Raw genomic sequence first — 20,423 nt, forward strand, 5'->3', positions numbered from 1 at the left:
CAGTCGGGCTAGCTCTGCCTGAACGTTGCTAGGCCACAAAATAATTCACTTGCCCCAAATTTGAATGTAGAATCTAAGCAAAAGAAGAGTAATACGAAAATAGTTGAGAATAAGATGTTGTCGGCATGCCATGAGTTTCCTCATTAAACTGCTAATATGACTTTTCTATTTCAATCTTGCGTGGTTTAAAACTGTATTACAACTTAGTCAGAGAGAATCATACATTTACAAAATGATCACATGAAAATTCACTGACCATGCAGTTAGGCCAGTGACTGTGGAGATTTTCTGGCTGGGGTGGATTTTTACTAGCCACGGGCTAATAGGACAGTGGCTAAAATTACGCGGACACTGCATGTATGTCGATCGTAAGAGGAGACTAACGAGTAAGGCTCCTTCGTATGCCGACTGCGTAGAATGATGGACATGATATTTATTACTGAACTGCCTGGTCCGGTCTTTCTTACTAACAAAGCGCTGTCATATATAGTCATGTTGTTGAGTGTGTGGTTAAGCAACACGCAAACAAACCTTACGCCTTACCAATGGAAACAACAGAGCGTTTCGCCAAAACACTTTCAAGGGGAAGTAACTGTAATCATTCTAGATGTCGCTTGTTGTTGTTCCGGCACACACAGGTGTGTCACTCGAACGTGTAAAACGAAGATGACATGAATTATGTGATCCGTGGCTTAATTCAGAATCTGTCAAGAGATCGAACGTTTGAATAAATTGAAATGGGAGCCGAAAATAGCATTTTAGAGAACTGTGATTGGGGTGACGTTATCCCGACATCATCGGAGACTGACTGGAGTTTACGACTTGCATCCTTGAAAGACGAATCGACTGTCACCGTCTTTCGACATAAACGGAAGGACAGAAAAGAAGTGGACTTGCTGCAGAGAGCTACTAAAGTGTGTTGATAGTAATAATGGTCACATCATATTGTTGAAATATGCAAATGGTATTAGAATAGACCAAAAATAGCTGCGGTGAAATACAATATCATTTACATTTCTTTCGTCTAATATCAATCCTCCACTCTAGTTCATTGGCTAAACAGATAGTCAGTTCAGTTGTTTCATTTAATGATATGACTTGATTATTGCATCTTCTTTAATTATGATATATTTTCACTGAAGGAAATGTTTGGAGGAGTGTTCGTATAATATGTTAATTAGGTCTAGTGATACAATACTTCATTCAGCATATGCTCTTGAAGCCCGAATTATATGGTCTCTGATTGAACTGTCTGCTCCCTCTTTTGTAATACTCTCTGTATGTCACTCTTTAACTCGCAATACACATACCATTGCATCATTATCTGATTATAATGTCTTTGACTAGACTTGAGAGGAATGCATTAGTCATATGACAATTATACTGACAACACGGATATCAAAGGCACAAAAATGCATTTATTTTCCTCCATTTTAGAATCTACGAACACTGCGGCACCCCAACCTTCTTCGTTTCATTGCATCAGGGGTGAACTCGGATGGCTCCTATCTGGTCACAGAGCGAGTCCAGCCCCTGGAGAACACACTGACCTTGCTCCATCCTTTTGAGATATGTGCCGGACTTCACAGTGTTCTGGAGGCCCTGCGATTTCTGCATGACACAGTGAGTATTTCACATCACAGCCCCAATTCACACTGAAGACTTGGGTTTGATTCCCCACATGGAGATAAATGTCTGAAAGCCATTTGCGGGCCCCATTGTGATATTGCTGGAAAATTGCTAAAAGCTGTGCAAATCCATGCTCGCACACTCACTCACTCACTCACTCACTCACTCACTCACTCACTCACTCACTCACTCACTCACTCACTCACTCACTCACTCACTCACTCACTCACTCACTCACTGAAAATTGTTTGGAATTTTGTTGTTATTTATTGGAATAATCAGTTTGTTGATTAGTTGTTATCAGTTGTGCTGTTTAGGTCATATTAACAGGGAGAAGGCAACTGATGATCAATATTCTGATCATCAGAACAATTGCAATCAATACTTCAGCATTTAGATGCTGAAGAATAGAATACTGTTGGTCCACATCAATGTCTGACTGGCGAATGTCATTTCACCACGAGCTAGAAAATAAAGAATTTGCCAGCTTCCTTTTTAATGAAATATTTTGTATGCTTTTCAGATTCTGAATAACAAGGTTTATGTCGTGTATTGTGCTGTGCTTCAACATATTGAATAAAATATAAGTAGATAAGCCAATTTCATAAGCTGAGGTTCTAACAAGATCCTTATAATTTGTATCAAAATGGTTTGTCCCTAGATGACCCGAACTACCAACCTTCATTTGGTCAGTCAGAAACAGAGTATCAACAAATCTGTGTTGGGTTATGCAAATAAATCATGTTATTACATGGGATTAAAATGCTATCATAATAACGCATGCTCTTTTCATGTCAGGACTTACGTATGCAATCTATACTACCGACAAGAAAGAAGGGAACTAATGAAATAATAGTGAATTTGAAACTGCTTTAAATATCCACTAAATCAATTTTAGGCGTCAAGTTCAGTATCTGGTGTGTCCACCATGTTGGGCAACACATTGACGGCACCTTGATGGCATGCTGTTAATCAATTTCTGGATGGTTGCCCGTGGTATTGCCCGCCATTCCTCTTGGAGAGCTGCACCAAGCTGGGCCAGGTTGGTGGGTCCTGGGTCCCTGGCGTACACCCTTCGACCAAGAACGTCCCAGAGATGTTCAATTGGGGACAGGTCTGGGGACTTAGAGGGCCAGTCCAATGTCTGGATACCTTCTTGTCGGAGATAAGCGGAGACAATTCGGGCCCGATGTGGTCTGGCATTATCATCTTGGAATACAAAATTTCGGCCGATAACTCTAGCCAATGGAGCCACAACAGGACGCTATATTTGGTCAACGTATCGCTGACCAGTCATGGCTCCGTTAATAATGACCAAATCTGATTGTCTGTCATGTGTAATCCCACCCCACACCATGACACTATACCTCCATATTGATCATGGTCAAGAATTGCTGCTCTGGCATATCACTCCCCGCTCCGACGCCAACAACGTTTTCTGCCATCTGTAAATCATAGGCAAAACCTTGACTCATCAGAGAACATGGTGTAACGCCAGTGGCGCATAGCCCGTCCCTGATGCTGCCTAACCCATGCCAATCTTTGGCGCTTATGGTGAGCTGAAAGGGTGACACCCTTAAAAGGCCGTCATGCTTTCAGACGAGCTTGATAGAGTCGGTTTTTAACGGTTGAGGTTGAAATGCATCCTCCAGTGAGTGTGCAGAATTCTCTATTGATGGCAGGGGCCGATTTAAACCTATCGCGTAGAGCAATTAACGTAATGAGACGATCCTGTCGTGGTGTCGCTGATTTTGGTCTACCACGCCCAGGTCTCGTTGCAACCTCACCCGTTTGACGGTACTTATCCCACAGGCGTGAAATTACACTTTTTGATTTACCCATCTGCCGGGCAACTTCACATAATGATGTTCCCCCTCTATCATCCCCACAATTCTCCATTTTGTTGCTTCACCGAGATACTGACTCGGAGGCATTTCTGTCAGTAAGTGTCAATCTCTATTGCATTAGTGATTGCGACTTCTCCAGTACATTTACAGGAGTTAACTTCTGTATGCACGTGTAGCACGTGCTGGGCATGCATTATGTGAAATTCCATTGTCATTGGATGTTGCGTTTGGGAGATACGCCACAATAACGGACCCTGTCACAGTCAAAGTCATCTACATTCAATTTCTTGGTTCCCATATTTTCTGTCGGTAGTATAGTTTATATCGTTCACTCAAAATGATATTCAAGAAGTTTATGATAACACTGGTGAATACTGGCTATTGAATTACATTTCATGTCTCAAAATACTGCATGGTTTCAGGTGGGTGTGAGTCACAACAACGTGTGCCTCTCCTCGGTGTATGTGACAACTGACGGCACATGGAGACTTGGGGGGCTGGAACATTCCTGCAAGTTCCAAGAAGCCACTGCTGAGTTTCTGGACAAATGTCTTGCTTTCAGGAACGAGGCAACTGTGTCCCCCGAGGAAAAGGTACATATCTTGATTATGTATTGATAACAATGTGATGATATATACTGTTCGATTGTGAGTGGTGGAGTACACTATTGGTTAAACTTACCTTTTGGTATGCACTTACCGAAATCATGAAAAATGCCAATTCAACCTAGAAAGTTGAAAAAAATGCGCTGAAAAAAAAGCCTGCAAAATTGGAGTCCAAACGTTTCATTAAATTTCTCCCAGCGCTAGGTGAAAAAGTGGTTTCAACAGCTGTACTGTGCTGCGCCCATAACACATGCGCAGTGAATAGGTTCGCAGAGCTTTAAACAGTATGCATGCCCGGAATATGAGATCGTGAGCAGTAGTCTAATCTTGGTTGTGTGCACAAACAAGTAAATAATCTACTCGTTACATTAAAAATACTTGCTGATTGTGGTAAGCAGTCTCTGTCAGAGAGGAAGCTCAATGTCTGTTTTTTTCACACCTATATGTCTGCCTGCCTGTTTACTAAAGATAACATGCAGTACACAGCTTCAATCATTGACCACATGCAATTTGAACTTAGCACCTAATAAACAAAATAAATTGATATATGACTCGTGCACCTGAGTCCTGTCGCTACCACATTATGTAATTAGGCAGGTGTGATACTTGTACATACAACATGTTTTTATGTCTGTGGGCTGCAAACAAACCACATCCATTTTTCTCAGATGACTAGATCTGACGGTAACTGGTGCAAACTCTTGTCAGTTTAAAGTCCTGCTTTGTACTTGGACGAATAACAGTTTCCAGCCATGCAGTAGTTTACCATCTCTACTGTGATGATTTTTGATTGGATCTAATGCAAATTCGGAGAATGTGTGTTTACAAAGCCCAACATCTCTATATACATTCTTCATGGATAACAACTTTTAGTGTATATGATTTTGTTTGACAACAGTATATGAATCCATACTGAAACGACGCATCAAGTACAATAAAAGAAGTTGTTATCCATAAAGAATCTTACTTTCTTGTGAATTGCCATACCTCTAAAATGCCCATAAAACAGATCATCATTCTGTACACACAATGAGCCCTCGGCGTATCACTATGCTAGATAAAGTGTGATGTTTGCCTCGTATTTGTTTGTTTGTTTGTTTCAGCAAGGTGCAGTCAAGGCAACAGTGGAGTATGGCCATGCGAGAGATGTGTTTGCATTTGGTGTGTTAGTGGAACAAGTGCAGGAAAAACTGGAGGACTTAGGTACTACCTAGTTTGGCTTGGTCTGGTAGTTGTTTGTTCTTGTTTGACGATGTGCTCAGCAGTATTCCAGCTATATGACGGTGGTCTGTATATAGTCTAGTCTTGACTAGAAAATCAAGTGATGAACATCAAGAGCATCCATCTATGCAATTGGGATATAATGATGTGTCAACCAGGCAAGAGCAAGCGAGTTACCAGCTCAAGTAGTCTCAGGGCTACTGGGATCTCTGCATTAATGTGCATTTACATGATGATCTGCCAGTCTGTGATTACTATGTTGTGGATTGAGGTTAGAATCAGTCATTAACAGTGTAGGCTTGTCATGAAAGTGACCCGTAAAGGTCCTGGGGTAGCATAGGCCTTCAGCAACCTATGCTTGCCATAAAAGGCGACTAAGCTTGTTGTAAGAGGTGACTAACAGGATAAGGTGGTCAGACTCACTGACTTGGTTGACACATGTCATCGGTTCCCAGTTGCACAGATCGATACTCATGTTGTTGGTCGCTGGATTGTCTGGTACAGACTCGATTATTTACAGACTGCCGCCATATGGCTGGAATATTGCTGAGCGCTGCGTAGACCTGAACTTACTCACTCAATGTCATGAGAGGCAACAGGATTTGATGGTCAGGCCTGCTGACTTGGCTGACACATGTCATCTTATCCCAGCTGCATAGATCAATCAATTCATGATAGTCAGTATAATATGATGATGCTAACATATTTATTTAATAGACATTTTTCTGGTTCTTATATTCATTGATGGTTGCTAGTGTTGAGAAATATTTACATATGGAATTAATTTTTCATCATTTTAGGAGATCTAACGAAGACGTTTGAGCTGCTTGTTCAGGACGAGTGTTTAAATGTTGATCCAGAACAGAGACCTAAAGTACAGACTCTGCTGGAGGACAGAATGTTCAGGTACACTCTCCTTTCTCATGATAGACCCGTGAAGATCCTGGGGTAGAACAGGTCTTCAGCAACCCATGCTTGCCATAAAAGGCGACCTGTGAAGGTCCTGGGGTAGAATTGACCTTCAGGATCCCGTGCTTGCCATAAAAGGCGACTATGCTTGTCGTAAGAGGCAACTAATGGGATCGGGTGGTCAGACTTGCTGACTTGGTTGACACGTATCATTGGTTCCCAATTGCGCAGATTGATGCTGATGCTGTTGATCACTGGATTGTCTGGTCCAGGCTCGTTTATTTACAGACTGCTGCGATATAGCTGGAATATTGCTGAGTGCGGCGTAAAACTAAACTCACTCCACTCACTATTTCATATGATGCCCTGTCATCTCTGCCGCCACAGTCTTCTGTCCCAACTTCATACGCCAGTATCATTTTGTCCATGTCATGGGTTTGAATCCTAAACGGGAACTTGTTGGGTCTGACGACATAGTCTTGTAAAGACAGAGTGATGCAGGGTATAAGCGTTGCCTCTTTTCTTTTTCAGACATGATTTCATAGATATTTTAAGGTTTGTTAAAAATGTGACCACCAAGTCTGAAGAGGAAAAGAAGAAATTCTTCAGGTAAATCATCAATTATTGTCATGGTTTTGAATCATCTAACAGACAGATTGAGACTATTGTCATGGTTGTGACAGAGTACTGGCATTGTGTTCACAGAAAAACTGAGTGTATTGTCAGACAAATAAGAGTATTGTCATAGTTTTGACAGACAGGGAGAGAGTATTGTCATAGTTTTGACAGACAGGGAGAGAGTGTTGTCATAGTTTTGACAGACAGGGAGAGAGTATTGTCATAGTTTTGACAGACAGGGAGAGAGTATTGTCATAGTTTTGACAGACAGGGAGAGAGTACTGTCATTGCTGTTTTGAAACTGTTATTACATATTGTTTTGCAGCAATGTCACAGCCAGGCTTCTCTGTCTCCCTGAGGAGTTGGTGGCCAAACGTCTGGCAGTGACGCTCTTATCTCGTTTTGTCATGCTGGATGAAACTGCCAATAAGGCTCTACTGGCCAACCTGCTCACCCCTTACAGAGGTCAGTGTTTCAGTCTTTTACCATCACCAAAAAAGTTAGGGCTCTACTTACTAATTTCAACTGTCAGTATATCAAGGGTCCTGTAGTCAAAGAATCTCAAACCTTGTATCAGTGTAGGACTTGTTCAGCTGATAGACCAAAATTTAAGTGAAACGCTCAACAAAGCATACCATATTGGTGTTATTGTCTTGTGATATCATATGGTTTCCTTACATCCCCTTCCACTACAGAGAAGTCTCGGCCTCCGGTCCGCCCCAATCAGCCATCTCCAATCCTGTGTGCTCAACTCTTCAAGGATCATGTGATTCCGGAACTGTTTCGGATATTCCACATCCGAGATTCACACATCCGACTGGTCCTGCTCACTCACTTCCCAGCTTATGTTGATCTGTTTGAAAAGGAAACACTAGAAGAAACTATCTTTCCCCAGGTACTTGTTATTTGGATATAGTCTTTTTTGGTTTGGTGACTTACATATGGAATACGAAATAAGGTGAGGATTATATGTTTTTTTCAAGTAGTTATCCAGGATTGATTTAAGGAGACCCATAAAGATCCGTGTTAGAACTGATCTTCAGTGACCCATGTTTGTATTAAATGACTAACAAGATCAGGTGGTCATTCTTTCTGACTTGGTTGACTCATGTCATCATTTCCCATTTGTGTAGATTGATGCTCATGCTGTTGATCACTGTATTGTCTGAGTTCATTATATCAGGGGAGGAAATAACTGTAGAACTGCTAGTGTATTGCGATACAGAGGCACATGTTAAGTCACTTGCCCTGATAATTTTTCCCCTATACCAGATGATTTTCAACAAAATTAACATTGGAAAGTCAAAAAGACTCCGGTACAACATGATATATATACAAATTTGCTTGCCTGACACCAAAATACACTGGACTGGAAAGTAATTAAGGCTATGGGTTATTTCCACCTCTGCATATACAGACTTCCATCATATAACTGAAATATTTCTGAGCGTAATGTAAAACTAAAGTCACATACTGATTGAAGGGACTTGACTGAACTGCAACAAAGTCTGTGTTGACATGACAGCTGCATCAAGCAAAACCAGGTTGCACCCTTGTCCAATAAATATATCAGAGTTGAACTTCTGGAACCTGATCAACTGAGCATTCAAAGCATCATGTTCATCGTAACTCTATACTTTAGAGCTGGCTAACAAATGACACCAAGCTACAAATACTTTGTGGATAGGGACAGTGGTCAGTCTGTTGCCAGTATCTTATATATTTGGATGCTTGGTAAAATTTAAACACAAAGTGTACACATAATCTTGAGGTACCCACATTTGGTGTGTTGGACAAAACATGACTCTGAGGTTTTGAAAGTAAGACCTGAGGGCTGCACATTCTCGGTCTTTCTTCTCTCTACCGATGGTCAAGGGTTAATATTCCAAACCATAATCTTTTAGTCATGCTTTATTGTATATTATTTATTTATTATAAACCATCAGTCATGGATAATTATATGATCATGTAATAAAGCTACATAGCAATAACTAAAGCACTTGTAAAATCAATTAAATAACAGTAATTATAAATAGATGAAACTACCCCTGTGTCCTTGTCAGCTTGGTGGCCGTGAGGTATAGCATCTGTGTAGTAGCAGACAGGTGTGGTTCCATTTTTCAAGGGTAAATATTTATGCTTTTAAATTGGTCTTTGTTGGTATTTTTTCAATTGATTTCAAACTGTCACATATCATCTGAATTTGAATGTTTATGTTGATGTAGAGTCAGGGAAAAGTAGAACCTGAGAAGAAGGTCTACTTTCGAAAAGTGAAACCATGAAATAGGTCTTACTTGAAAAAAGTAAAACCTGGGAGCTTACAAAAACAACAAATATGGCCATTCCAGGAAAAGAAGTCATGCCTAAAGTCTAGTGAGAAGCACTGTTTAGGTTTTTAAGACAAAACCTTTGAAAGCAAGATAAATGATGTAGGCACAGAGAGTATGGTGAATGAGGCTCAGACGTACAGAATGTGATTAATAATTGATGCTATGTGGACACATAAGGTATAGTAAGAAATCTGACAATCTTCTCCATGTACTCGAGATTTGTAGACATAAATATTAGGTTGTATTTTTCAAACTCAAATTGCACTGGTGTGTGTTTTTTAATGGTTGGTGAATGTTTGTGAAGGGAAACAGTAGTACGGATGCATGTTTATCATATCAGTTTTTGGATTGTTGGTCTAAACTGGATCTTCCTTTGTTATTGAGAGTATTGCTTGGTTCATCATGAAACAAGAATGTACAGTGTCATGTACCAGGGGAGGTAACTCTAGGTAACCTTTATGCATAGGCATTGACATTCGGTGAACCTCAGGTTGTAAATTATTATTTCCCCGTGAAATATTGGGTTTTTCGGGGTACTCACCTTATAGACGTAGAAGATCACATTATATCAGGGGAGGTAACTAATGTAAACCTTACAACAAAATTTGAAGTGGATATTTTAGGATAAGGAATTTATCATCACCTGACTTCCCTACCATCTGACTACTATTGTTCTTTGCGAACAAATGCAAAGTTTGAAGTGGCGTTAAGTAATATTCATTCACTCGCTTCCTGGGGTTTTTGTAGAAAGATGACTGGCTATGGAAATAATATTCTTTATCAAGAAATTCTGAAAGTGGATAATATAGCAAGGCGTTAATACCGGCATTGCAGCTACAGCAACGCTCTCCTGTTCCATAACATGGCAATAATGTTTGTTACTAGGACAGAGCTTTAACAATGTTTATCATGCTAATTTAGAGCTAACAGATAACTGTTGAAAGCAGCATTAATTCAAGTCATTCACTTTCATTTCCCTGCAGCTTCTAATTGGTCTTCGAGACACAAACGACAGCATCGTAGCGGCAAGCTTACGCAGTCTGTCCTATCTTGTGCCAATTTTGGGCGGGGATGTCATTATTGGTGGCGCCAGGAAGAAGTTCTTCTCAGAGGGAATGCCCAAGGTGAGTTGTGATCAAAGAAACATTATCATTCAGGGCCTTGATTTTTTTAGCTCTCTTAGCATTAAGAATGATAGTCGTAAGTGCCATACATTAACACTAACTTACAACTATCTTACGCTAAGAGAGCTTTGAAAATGTAGACTCTGGTTTATACAATAACAAGTGCATGGTGGAAAATTGGGTTTATCAATATACATTATAAATTTATGATAGATGTTATAAATTTGGGTTTGTTAATATATATGGAACATATGCATGGTTTGCTTACTCTGTCAGGTGAAATTTTTTTCATTGCATGAGTGAATGTTATCATCTCATCTCATCTCATTAACTATTGTACACTTCGAGTATCAACATAATAATTGATCAAGTAGGTAGTCAGGATTCTAAACTACTTCCCCTGCAACTGCTTTGCAAAAATAAGGTATTTGTAATAATTTGTGGAATTTATATGTTTCCTGAGATTGCATTTAATGCAATAATATAAAATTAGGCATTAAATCCTTTTCTTTTGACTTGTCCTGTTATCATTGATGTGTTATTAGTTATATATATGTATACTAGTACTGTTATGATTAACTTGCATGTTCAGTGAATTAAATTGTAACATTTTATGAATTCAATTCACTATTCATGATCACTAGAATGTGTTTTTACTCGGAGCTTTGTTGTTAATTTAAATGAGTTGTTCAAAATGGTATATATATCCAAGCCATGAAGTAGTATAACCTGAGTTATTTTACTATGTCCTCCAAGCGTGGCATTGTTCACAATGGATTGATTTTTTGGCTTCGTAGAAAATATCCTTTAAATGCTTTCAACTTAAACAATTGCATGAAATCTTTCTTATTTTAATTACTACTTGAAGATAAAAATAATGTATTCATGAATAAATATTTACATCAAATCTTTGTTATTTCAATTATTGCTTGTTATTAGAAATGATTTGTTCATGAATAAATATTCATATTCATTGCTATGTATTTGTAAAATATATACCCATCCCATACAGTATTTGTTGCCAACTCAGTATAAACAGCATCACATCTTAACTCAGTGTTAGGGAGGCAATGGAATAGCCTAGTTGTTAAAGCATTTGCCCATCATGGCGAAGACCTGGGTTGATTCCCCACATGGGTACAAGGTGTGTAGCCCATTTCTGGTATCCCTTGTCATGATATTCCTGGAATACTGCTAAATAAATTATGTAAAACTAAACTCACTCCATGTTTGTGTTAGGTCATTTTATGGTGTCCCACTCCTTGATATTGCTAAAATATTGCTAAAATATTGCTAAAAGTAGCATATAACCAAACTCACTCACTTTGTGTAAGATTTTTGTTTCCTTCGACTGCTAATATGATAAGTAGCAATGTCAGTAATGTTTTAGTGTGAAAATGGTTTAGAAATGAAGTTTCAATTTTTGTAACAATGAAGCATGCATGCTTGTTAAGTCATGAATGCATGTCGGGGAATGTTTTATCATTACTGACTCATTTCTTTCACTTTTCATTGTGCTTCAGATGTCAGAGGTAAAGGTAGACTGGCACCTGTCATTTTTGCTTATGTTTGTTTATCTTCTTGGTTTGCTTTATGTTCACTAACAATTTTGCTGAAACACTTTCAGACACAGTGTTGTTTCCCAATATTTTTATCATTGATTAGAATAGCGTCTGTACACTATATATTGAAGAATAGATGCACATAATGGGTACTGGAGAATCCAGGGAGAAATGGGTTAGATTTGGTCTTCAGCAACCCAGGCTTGTCACCCAGTGTGAAGATCTAGTTTGGAATTAGTCTTCAGCTTTCATGAAGATCTGCATTAGAATTAGGATCAGTAACCTATGCTTGTCTGCCTTCATGAAGATCTGCATTAGAATTAGGATCAGTAACCTATGCTGGTCTGCCTTTGTGAATATCTGCATTAGAATTAAGATCAGTAACCTATGCTTGTCTGCCTTCGTGAATATCTGCATTAGAATTAGGACCAGTAGCTCATGCTTGTCTGCCTTCGTGAAGATCCATGCTTGTAGTAGGAGGTGACTTACCAGCCTGTTGTTCAGTATCACATAAATAGGTTGATGCAGATCGGTTTAGATTGAGGCTTATGATGCCAGTCACTTGGGTGTCGGTCCACACTTGATTATTTACAGACCACCGTCTTATAACTTTCATATAACTGCAGAGTGAAGCTTAAAATAACCCACAAGCACACATGGATTTGATACGTCCCTTGTTGAGATGTTACCAAGTGACTTTTTCCAATCACAATACTGTTTACCCATCAATGAATGGGTACCTGGTAGAATGAGATGATGACATGACTGTTAACCCTTATTCTCTTCTTAGGCATCTTCTGTTGTGCATGAAACCAGGGGGTTAACGATATTTGAGAACATAAAGGCCTATTGACCAAATAATGACGTAACTCATCCTACTGTAAAGCTGTAGTTCTTACTCCTGTGTGCAGGACCCTTGAAGGTCCAGGTTACAGTATTGGCCTTAAGTCTTTCAGTTTTTTAAGTGCTACCTCTACACGATTTTGTTATTTTTTAATTTAACACATTACATGTTGCATACCTTAGAAATTTAAAATTTCAATTCCAAGGACAAAAGGAAAAAGGTCCCTGAACACAAATGTTCCTTTGGTATTGCATTTGTATAGGGTCAGATGTCATTTAGCCATTCAGCAAGAACTGAATGGGTGTTGTATTCAAATTAAATTCATTTCACAATTTTACCATCTGGACATCTATATGTTTTCCAGTTTCTGATATCAAATATGCTGTTTTCATGGAACCTTTTGCTTGTTTTAAAAATTTCAGTCATTACTGACTGACTGTATATTTAGGTCACCTGACATGGCCCCTCATGTGACATGGAGGGTTTCTTAGATCATAGCCTAGAATGGTTTCAAGTTATAGTATAAATGTCTAATTACTGAAAGGTATACTGGATCTTCCTCTCTCACTTGTAATTTGAGGTTTCATTGGCAACCATAACAGGTAGTGTTGTAATTACAGTTTGGGCAGCATGGTCAAGATGAGGTGAAGAGCACCAAGTTGCAGAATGTCACCGGCATTATGGGTAAAAAGATGTTGCTCAAGGATCTGGCACAATTAAGGTAAGCTGTGATTGGTAGTGGTAACTTTCAGATGCTGGTGTTGTAAGAATGGATTGTATATGTATCCCAGCTGGGTAGATCCATGTTCATGATGTTGATCTCTGGATTGTGTGGCCCAGACATCATTATTATTACTTCAATACTTCTGAGTGCAGTGTTAAACAACACACAAACACACGTTCAGTATTACATGTCTTTCACGTCAGACGCTTCATGACAGGGATTATTCCCAACAGTCTGAACAGTCCTGGTTCGAAGCCAGCCTTTAGTGACATTGCAAGAAAAGTCCAAAAAGGATTGTGATGCTCAACTCTGACATTTTCTCTGGACATGAAGATAGCCTTACATCAAATGTACTGAGCTAGTTCATACTGGAAGATCTATATGTTACCATAGTTACTGTTTCCGTGGTTATTTAAGAAGGCATTGTTCATCTTTCATCAGCAGCAGTAATGGAACTGTCATCTCAGGGAATGAAGAGAAGGAGGCAAAAAGAAAGGAAAGGGAAAAAAGGAGAGAAGAAGCTCGTCAACGGAGAGAAGAGCGAAAGAAGAAACAAAGAGAACAAGAGGAAATTGAGAACAGTAAGTATAAATAATCTGTGAAGTTCCAGGTTAGAACTCATCTCCGGCAACCCTCATGTGTAATAAGAAGTGGCTAAAGGGATCAGGTGGTCAGGCTTGCTGACCTGATTGAAACATCTTGTGTCCCAATTGCCTAGATAGATGCTCATGCTGTTGATCATTGTTTTGTCTTGTTCAGACTTAAGTCATAATTTTCAGGATGTGTTGGGTATTGTCAAATAATCTTTCCTGAAGTCACAGATCAATCAGACTAGGGCATTTCCAGTACATATAAACTTCCATGTTGCAGATAAAAATGCTGTTAAAGAAGAGGCTCAAGTTGTGGGTAATATGGATGATGTTCAAACAAAAGAAGGCAGGTTGGAAAATGAGACAATTGAGGTCAAGGTCAGTCAGATGAATATCAAGGTTATGAGTGATGACCAGAATGGTGAGGAGAAATCTGATTGGTCAGATTGGGAAAGAAATCAGCATGACAACGACAAAATCGATCAGTCAGTTTCTACTCTTGATGAAGATGAATTGAGTGATGAAATAGAAAATGAACTCCGGAATATGCCAAGCACTGTGTCCTTCTCACCCAAGTCAAGTGATTCAAGCTCAACCTTTCCTTCTCCGAAGGTTGACTGGTCAGACGCAGTGACTGATAATTCAAAGACTGATTCCAAACGAGGAAGGGCAAAAGGTGCTTTAAAGCTAGGTGGTCAGGCAAAGCTTAAGAAGTCAAGTGATAAAGTCGACAACCCTGTGCATGTCGAGTCCTTGGACTGGGGACCAACATGGGACAGTGTAGGCTCAACAACAGAACAGTCGGACAACTCCACATCCAGAGACCTGCACTCTTCCACAAAGCAGCAACCTTCCACAATGAAGCCTGTGATGAAACCAACCATTCCAAAACCTCAATCTGATCTCGGGGCAGAGTTTGATATCAAAGGAATTAAGGTGCAAGCGCCAACAGCCACTGAAGTAGATTTTTTCACCGACATGATGCCTGACATCCCTGTCACCCACAAGGATCCGCTCAGTCAGTTAGCTGGTCAGGGCAAGTCAGAGAACAGAGAAGTGGCTCGAGAGAGTCCTAAAAAAGAATCCACAAAACTGTCTTTTGCTGTGGTCCCTGATGCTTCTGAATCAGTGACAGAGGTAAGGATATGTTTTGTTCTTTTGATAAAAAAAAAGTGGTAAAAGAACTTGTAGGCCTGCTTTTTTGTATCCGTTGATTTGTTATCATTAAGTGACAAGCTGTGTTGAAGATATTTGGCTGAGTGACCGGAAAGCCTGTCAAACCCATGGAAATCTGGGTTAGAATTGGCAGTCATTCTTAGCAATCCATTCTTGTCATAAGAGGCGACTAACCGGATTATTTCTCATAATGTCATTTTCTTTATTGCCTCGTCCAGACTGTATTATTTACATTCTGCCATTGAAGAAAAGACCAATACTGCAATGTACATTGTGATTGTTACATTTTAGGGGGATGGCGGCGGTTGGGGAGATGACCTTGATTGGGGCGCTGAAGACTTCTGATGTCACCACCATGCAGTATTATCATCCACTGTTGCCATAGTTACAGTAAAAATGTGACAATCATTTATGGATCATGTATTTAAGTATTTCCACCTGTTCCAAAAATTCCACAGTCATCTTGGGCGGGGTCATTGTGTTATTAAAGCTGTAACAGCTGTTGCTATGGTGATAGCTTTCCCCTTTTTAATTCTGCTTCTTTAGTTACAATCAGCAATGTGGCTGCAAGTTATTGAAGGAAGCACATTCTCACAATATCTGACTGATTATGCAATAAATTCATCTCCCTGTGATACATGTGGTCAATAGAATATTTTAGTTGATTACCCACGAAGATCCAAGTTAGAATTGTTTTCAGTAACCTATGCTTGTCTTAAGAGGCAACTAAATGAATCAGGCGGTCAGACTCAGACTTGGCTGACACGTCCTTGGTTCCCAGTTGCGTAGATCAATACTGATGCTGTGGATCAGTGGATTGTCTGCTCCAGACTCAATTATTTAGAGACCACCACCATATTATAGCTGAAATGTTGCTGTGTGCGGCGTAAAACTAAACTCAGTTTTAGTCTATTTTTCTGATAATGTATGCTCTCCTTCAGATGAATGCTCTCAGCGAAACATAAGATTTTGTAATAATTAATCTCTTGTTATCTGTGAAAATCAGGTCAGTACTTGTAAGATGATAATGACAACGAGTAATCTTTGATAGTTAGATTTAAGTGGACCTATTTATCAGCCAAATTCTCAGAATATTTTGTAATCAGTAATCTTTCCCTAGAACTTTACAGTCTTGAAAATGCGCAAATTACATTTTGTGACTTGGCATACATCATTCTGGTGCTTTAACTGAATATTTAGTGGTTCTGTTCACAGCAAATGATTTGATTTGTTTTGAAGTTAAAAAGCCAAGGAGAATCTTCAAGGACATTTACTTGTGCTGTTGATGTTACAAAACATTTTGATAAATATTTTTGTGTATTCATGAGACAGCAGCGCATTGAATGTACCCATCAGTGACAGCATTCAAAGGAACTGACAATGCTGACCTTCAGAAGCCCCCAGTCATATGACATTGGACATTGCAACCACTTTTACCATGGTTACCTCAAGTTTCATCATGGCCACTGATGTGCCTGTGGCTGTTACAGAAATCAAGATAAATGACTTTTCAAACCTCAAATGTAATGACATGTATTTTTATGTGTATGTCTTTTGATAGATTTTAGTATTTTTGGGGTGAAATTTTCTTTGTTTGTTTAACTGAGATTTCAGATTAGGGGAAGTATCCATCATTCCCCATACATTCTTCAAACGCTGTTTACATGGTAGTTAAGATGGAAGAGATTTTCATAGAGACCATACTGATGAACCAAGCAATTAGGTGCAAGAAGTCAGTTATTCCTTGTTTTGAAAGGGTTATGGTGATGTGGAGTTCTAGTCTGTGATGAAATATATCTCAGAGGTGGAAATAACTTTAAAATTTTTAGTGTACTCTGATACAGTGACACATGTAAAGTCACTTGTGCTGATAGTTTTTTCACTATACCAACTGATTTTCTAGTTGATCATTTTAAGTAACAGTTCAGGGCCCACTTGCACAAAGCAATCTTAGCGCTACAATGATTGTAACTCCCATTCCCCAACATAGGCTTAAGATAGTTGTAGCACTAAGATCGCTTTGTGCAAGTGGACCCAGCTTGATATACAAATCTGCTTGCCAGATAGAAAATTTCACTGGATGTTGTGCAGTGGTTCATTTACACCTGTGTATCGGGTGGCTGAGATTGTTCATAGTGAGTAGGGAGAAGGTTAAGAAGGGAAGCATGGGGAGCTGTTATTTGTTGGCAGCATCTGAAACATGCATCACTTCTAATTTTCGTTAAGCAGACGGTAAGATGGTGGGGTAGCCTAGTGGTTAAAGTGGTCACTTGTCATGCTGAAGATCTGGGCTCAAATCTCTGCATGAACCCACTTTTTGTGTCACCTGCTGTTATGAAACTCAGCTCACTCACAAACAAAAGTTGTCACTATATTTTAATAAAAAGATCATTTACAAAACAAAAACCACATTTTTGTTAGAGGTAAATGGAGGCAAGCACTGGCCCAATGCTTGGTTGTGACTTCCCCTAAGGCAACTGAGTGAGTGAGTTTGGTTTTACGCCACTTTTAGCAATATTCCAGCGATATCACGGCGGGAGACACCAGAAAATGGACTTCACACATTGTGCCCATGTGGGGAATTGAACCCGGGACTTCGGCGTGACGAGCGAACGCTTTATCCACTAGGCTACCCCACCGCCCCTAAGGCAACTGACGGATAAACACACTTATACAAACCCTGCACTCCCATCAAGTGGCGACAGTTGAGCTTCAGGAGATTAATAGAAGAGGATTAATAACCTTGCTGATAAGTGAAGGCAAAATGTGTAACTGGGTCTCTGCCACCTGACACGGAGGGAAGACTTTGCCAGAGAGACGAAACTCAATGGGGTTGGGGCCGTCTTATGGAACGACCAATTGCAACAGTATGGTAGCAATCTGATCACTAGGTTGAAGTTCTTGACCTAAATGAACAACACAAATGACCTTCTATTTGAACGAGAGCATGGAAAGTGAGTTAGGTGGCTAGAGTTACCTACTCTTGGCTGTAGGCGACCTAGAGGGGTCCTGTAGGTGTGGTCTCACAAGACCAACACATGTTCTTTGTTTTGAAAATATTTTTAGTGAAATATATTTACGACTATCGTTGGGCTGAGAATGGACATTTTAATGCTCATATGTACTGTAAAGAGAACTTAAAATGAATTGAGGTTGTCTTTTGCAGCTTCAGAGGTCACTGGTTTAAATGGCGGTGGATAGGGAGCTTCTGTTGTATATCCAACTTAGGAATGGAAAAATCTATTGCCTAGTATTTACTCTCTGCATTGTCCATAATGTATACATATTTTGATATTATTTTACTTCCTAAAGTAAGAGAAACCATGGCAACAAGACATTAAGTGGGGATATACTGCTGGTTATGGGCATGTTGTTTAAAGTGTATCGTTCAGTATTTTTTGTCGAGTTATATACTGCAGCTGGTTTACTGAGTTTCTGTGGGCAAATGGACCATGTACAAACTTTACAACATACATGGTAGAATGTGACAGTCAGTATAATAAACACTTCACAGTTGTCGCACAGTATTCATGATATTGAACAAACTTATTGGATAACCTTTTTTTTCATGAAAAGCACATTTCAATACAGATCCTTGTATCATGAGCGTTCCTACTTGACAATGGTACAAGCATCTGTATCTAAAGCTTGCACTCACAAAATAAAAGTTGTTATCTGTAATGTTTGTTCAACATTGTAGGTCCCAACTTCTGTCACTCAGAAAAGTGTCATTACAATTACACATCTTACATCTTAATTATTGCCAATTCTTGTCATCTTTGTTCAAACAGATATATATGAAATAAGATGATCACCAGTGTACAGCAAATCCAAATCCAAATCCAAATCCAAATTCAAATCCACAACTATGTAGTAAGATAAACACATGATGCCCAGAAACTTATGCTGATTGCATCTGCATCCGTGTTCTGCATGCGTAAAAATCATTGTTAAGATGTCTGCAGAGGGTCTGTAGGTTGACTTTCTTTACAAATGTTTCATTGTGAAGTTTCGTTTTCTGGGACAGTGTTATGGACATCTCATGTGCTAATCTTCATGATTCCGTCAAGATGAAACTGTTGTAATACTTTCAGTTAAAAACAATGTTTTTGAAATTAAAATTAGCAAATCCCTCAGTATCTTATGTGTTAGTTTTATCATACATTTTTCACAATGTACCAAATATCAGTGATTCACTGGCCCAGAATCCATGTAGGATCCCTCCAGTTACCAGAGTAAGGTAAGGTAAGAGTCATGCAGATACCAGTGTTGGGATGTGGTAGGAACCATGCAGGTACCTGAGTAGGGAGAGACAGGAATCATATGGGTACCAGAGTGAGGTGAGGTAGGAATCATGCTGGTACCAAAGAAGGGTGAGATACGAATCATGCAGGTACCACTGTGGGGTGAGGTAGGAATCGCGCAATTTCTAAAAGTGCCATTAAGCTTTCTTCTCTCAATCACTCCAGATTATGATATGCGACTTGCGGTACTTGTTGGTTTAACTGAAGTAGCTATTTTTGGGTGTTGCAACGTGGGATTTCTTCCAACAGATGTGGCACAGTGTTGTCTTCTGTTCAGTTTCCTTGTTTTTCTGTTGGTGTATGAGAAATGTTTTCAGTCAAGACCGTTTGCTTTCAATTGAGAATTTTATGCCAGTGTATAAGGGCATGACTGTATAATAAATTGAACCAAGAGGTAGAGTATATTTATTGAAATGTCCCGTTTATATTGTGTTATGTACGATTGTTAGTCAATCTTGGGTACCATTGAATAAAAACATGGTGTGCAATTAATGTTGTGTGTTGTTTTATTTGGATGATGAGATAGCCTCTTGTTGAAAGCATAGGTTGTCACATCCAGGGGCTGGATTTGATTCCCCATGTGTGTTCTTTTGTTTAACGACACCCTCCACAATAGTCCAGCTCTATGGTGGAAGTATGTAAAGGCTCTGGTCTGAGCCAGACAATCCAGTCATCATCATGAGCATTGACCTACGCAACTTGGATATTGTGACCCTGACCATCCAATGTCGGTAGTTGCGTGTTACGACAAGCATGTAAAGAAGTTCAATCACGTGTGGATATATCGCTTTTAGAGGGATGCAAGGACTGTCATCTACAATAGTGGGCGGTTGAGGCCATGATTTTGTCAAAATAGTGCACTTTGGGTTAAAAGCTGCAAACTGGGCGCGCTGATACATCGGTCAATACTAGCCACAAAAAGAAACTGTGCATTGTCAAA

General features: G+C 39.5%; 1 protein-coding gene across 1 annotated transcript; it reads left to right on the plus strand.

Annotated features, from left to right (window-relative positions):
- Window positions 1–600: 600 nt before the first annotated feature.
- LOC137273570 (protein-associating with the carboxyl-terminal domain of ezrin-like) lies at window positions 601–19,975 on the plus strand. Its single transcript, XM_067806320.1, has 13 exons — window positions 601–914; window positions 1,438–1,623; window positions 3,899–4,069; window positions 5,185–5,284; window positions 6,103–6,208; window positions 6,743–6,820; window positions 7,155–7,294; window positions 7,525–7,724; window positions 10,143–10,283; window positions 13,310–13,410; window positions 13,855–13,994; window positions 14,284–15,140; window positions 15,471–19,975. The coding sequence occupies exons 1-13, from the start codon at window positions 738–740 to the stop codon at window positions 15,522–15,524; spliced, it is 2,451 nt and encodes an 816-aa protein (XP_067662421.1). The 5' UTR covers window positions 601–737; the 3' UTR covers window positions 15,525–19,975.
- Window positions 19,976–20,423: the final 448 nt, after the last annotated feature.

The sequence above is a fragment of the Haliotis asinina genome, chromosome 2 (assembly GCF_037392515.1).
Source record: "Haliotis asinina isolate JCU_RB_2024 chromosome 2, JCU_Hal_asi_v2, whole genome shotgun sequence".
Classification (NCBI taxonomy): domain Eukaryota; kingdom Metazoa; phylum Mollusca; class Gastropoda; order Lepetellida; family Haliotidae; genus Haliotis; species Haliotis asinina.

Coding starts and splice junctions, on each gene's coding strand:
- LOC137273570 (XM_067806320.1), top strand. CDS start 738: ATGGGAGCCGAAAATAGCATTTTAGAGAACTGTGATTGGGGTGACGTT. Junction 6,821..7,154: donor GAAAAGAAGAAATTCTTCAG/GTAAATCATCAA, acceptor ATTGTTTTGCAG/CAATGTCACAGCCAGGCTTC. Junction 7,725..10,142: donor AAGAAACTATCTTTCCCCAG/GTACTTGTTATT, acceptor ATTTCCCTGCAG/CTTCTAATTGGTCTTCGAGA.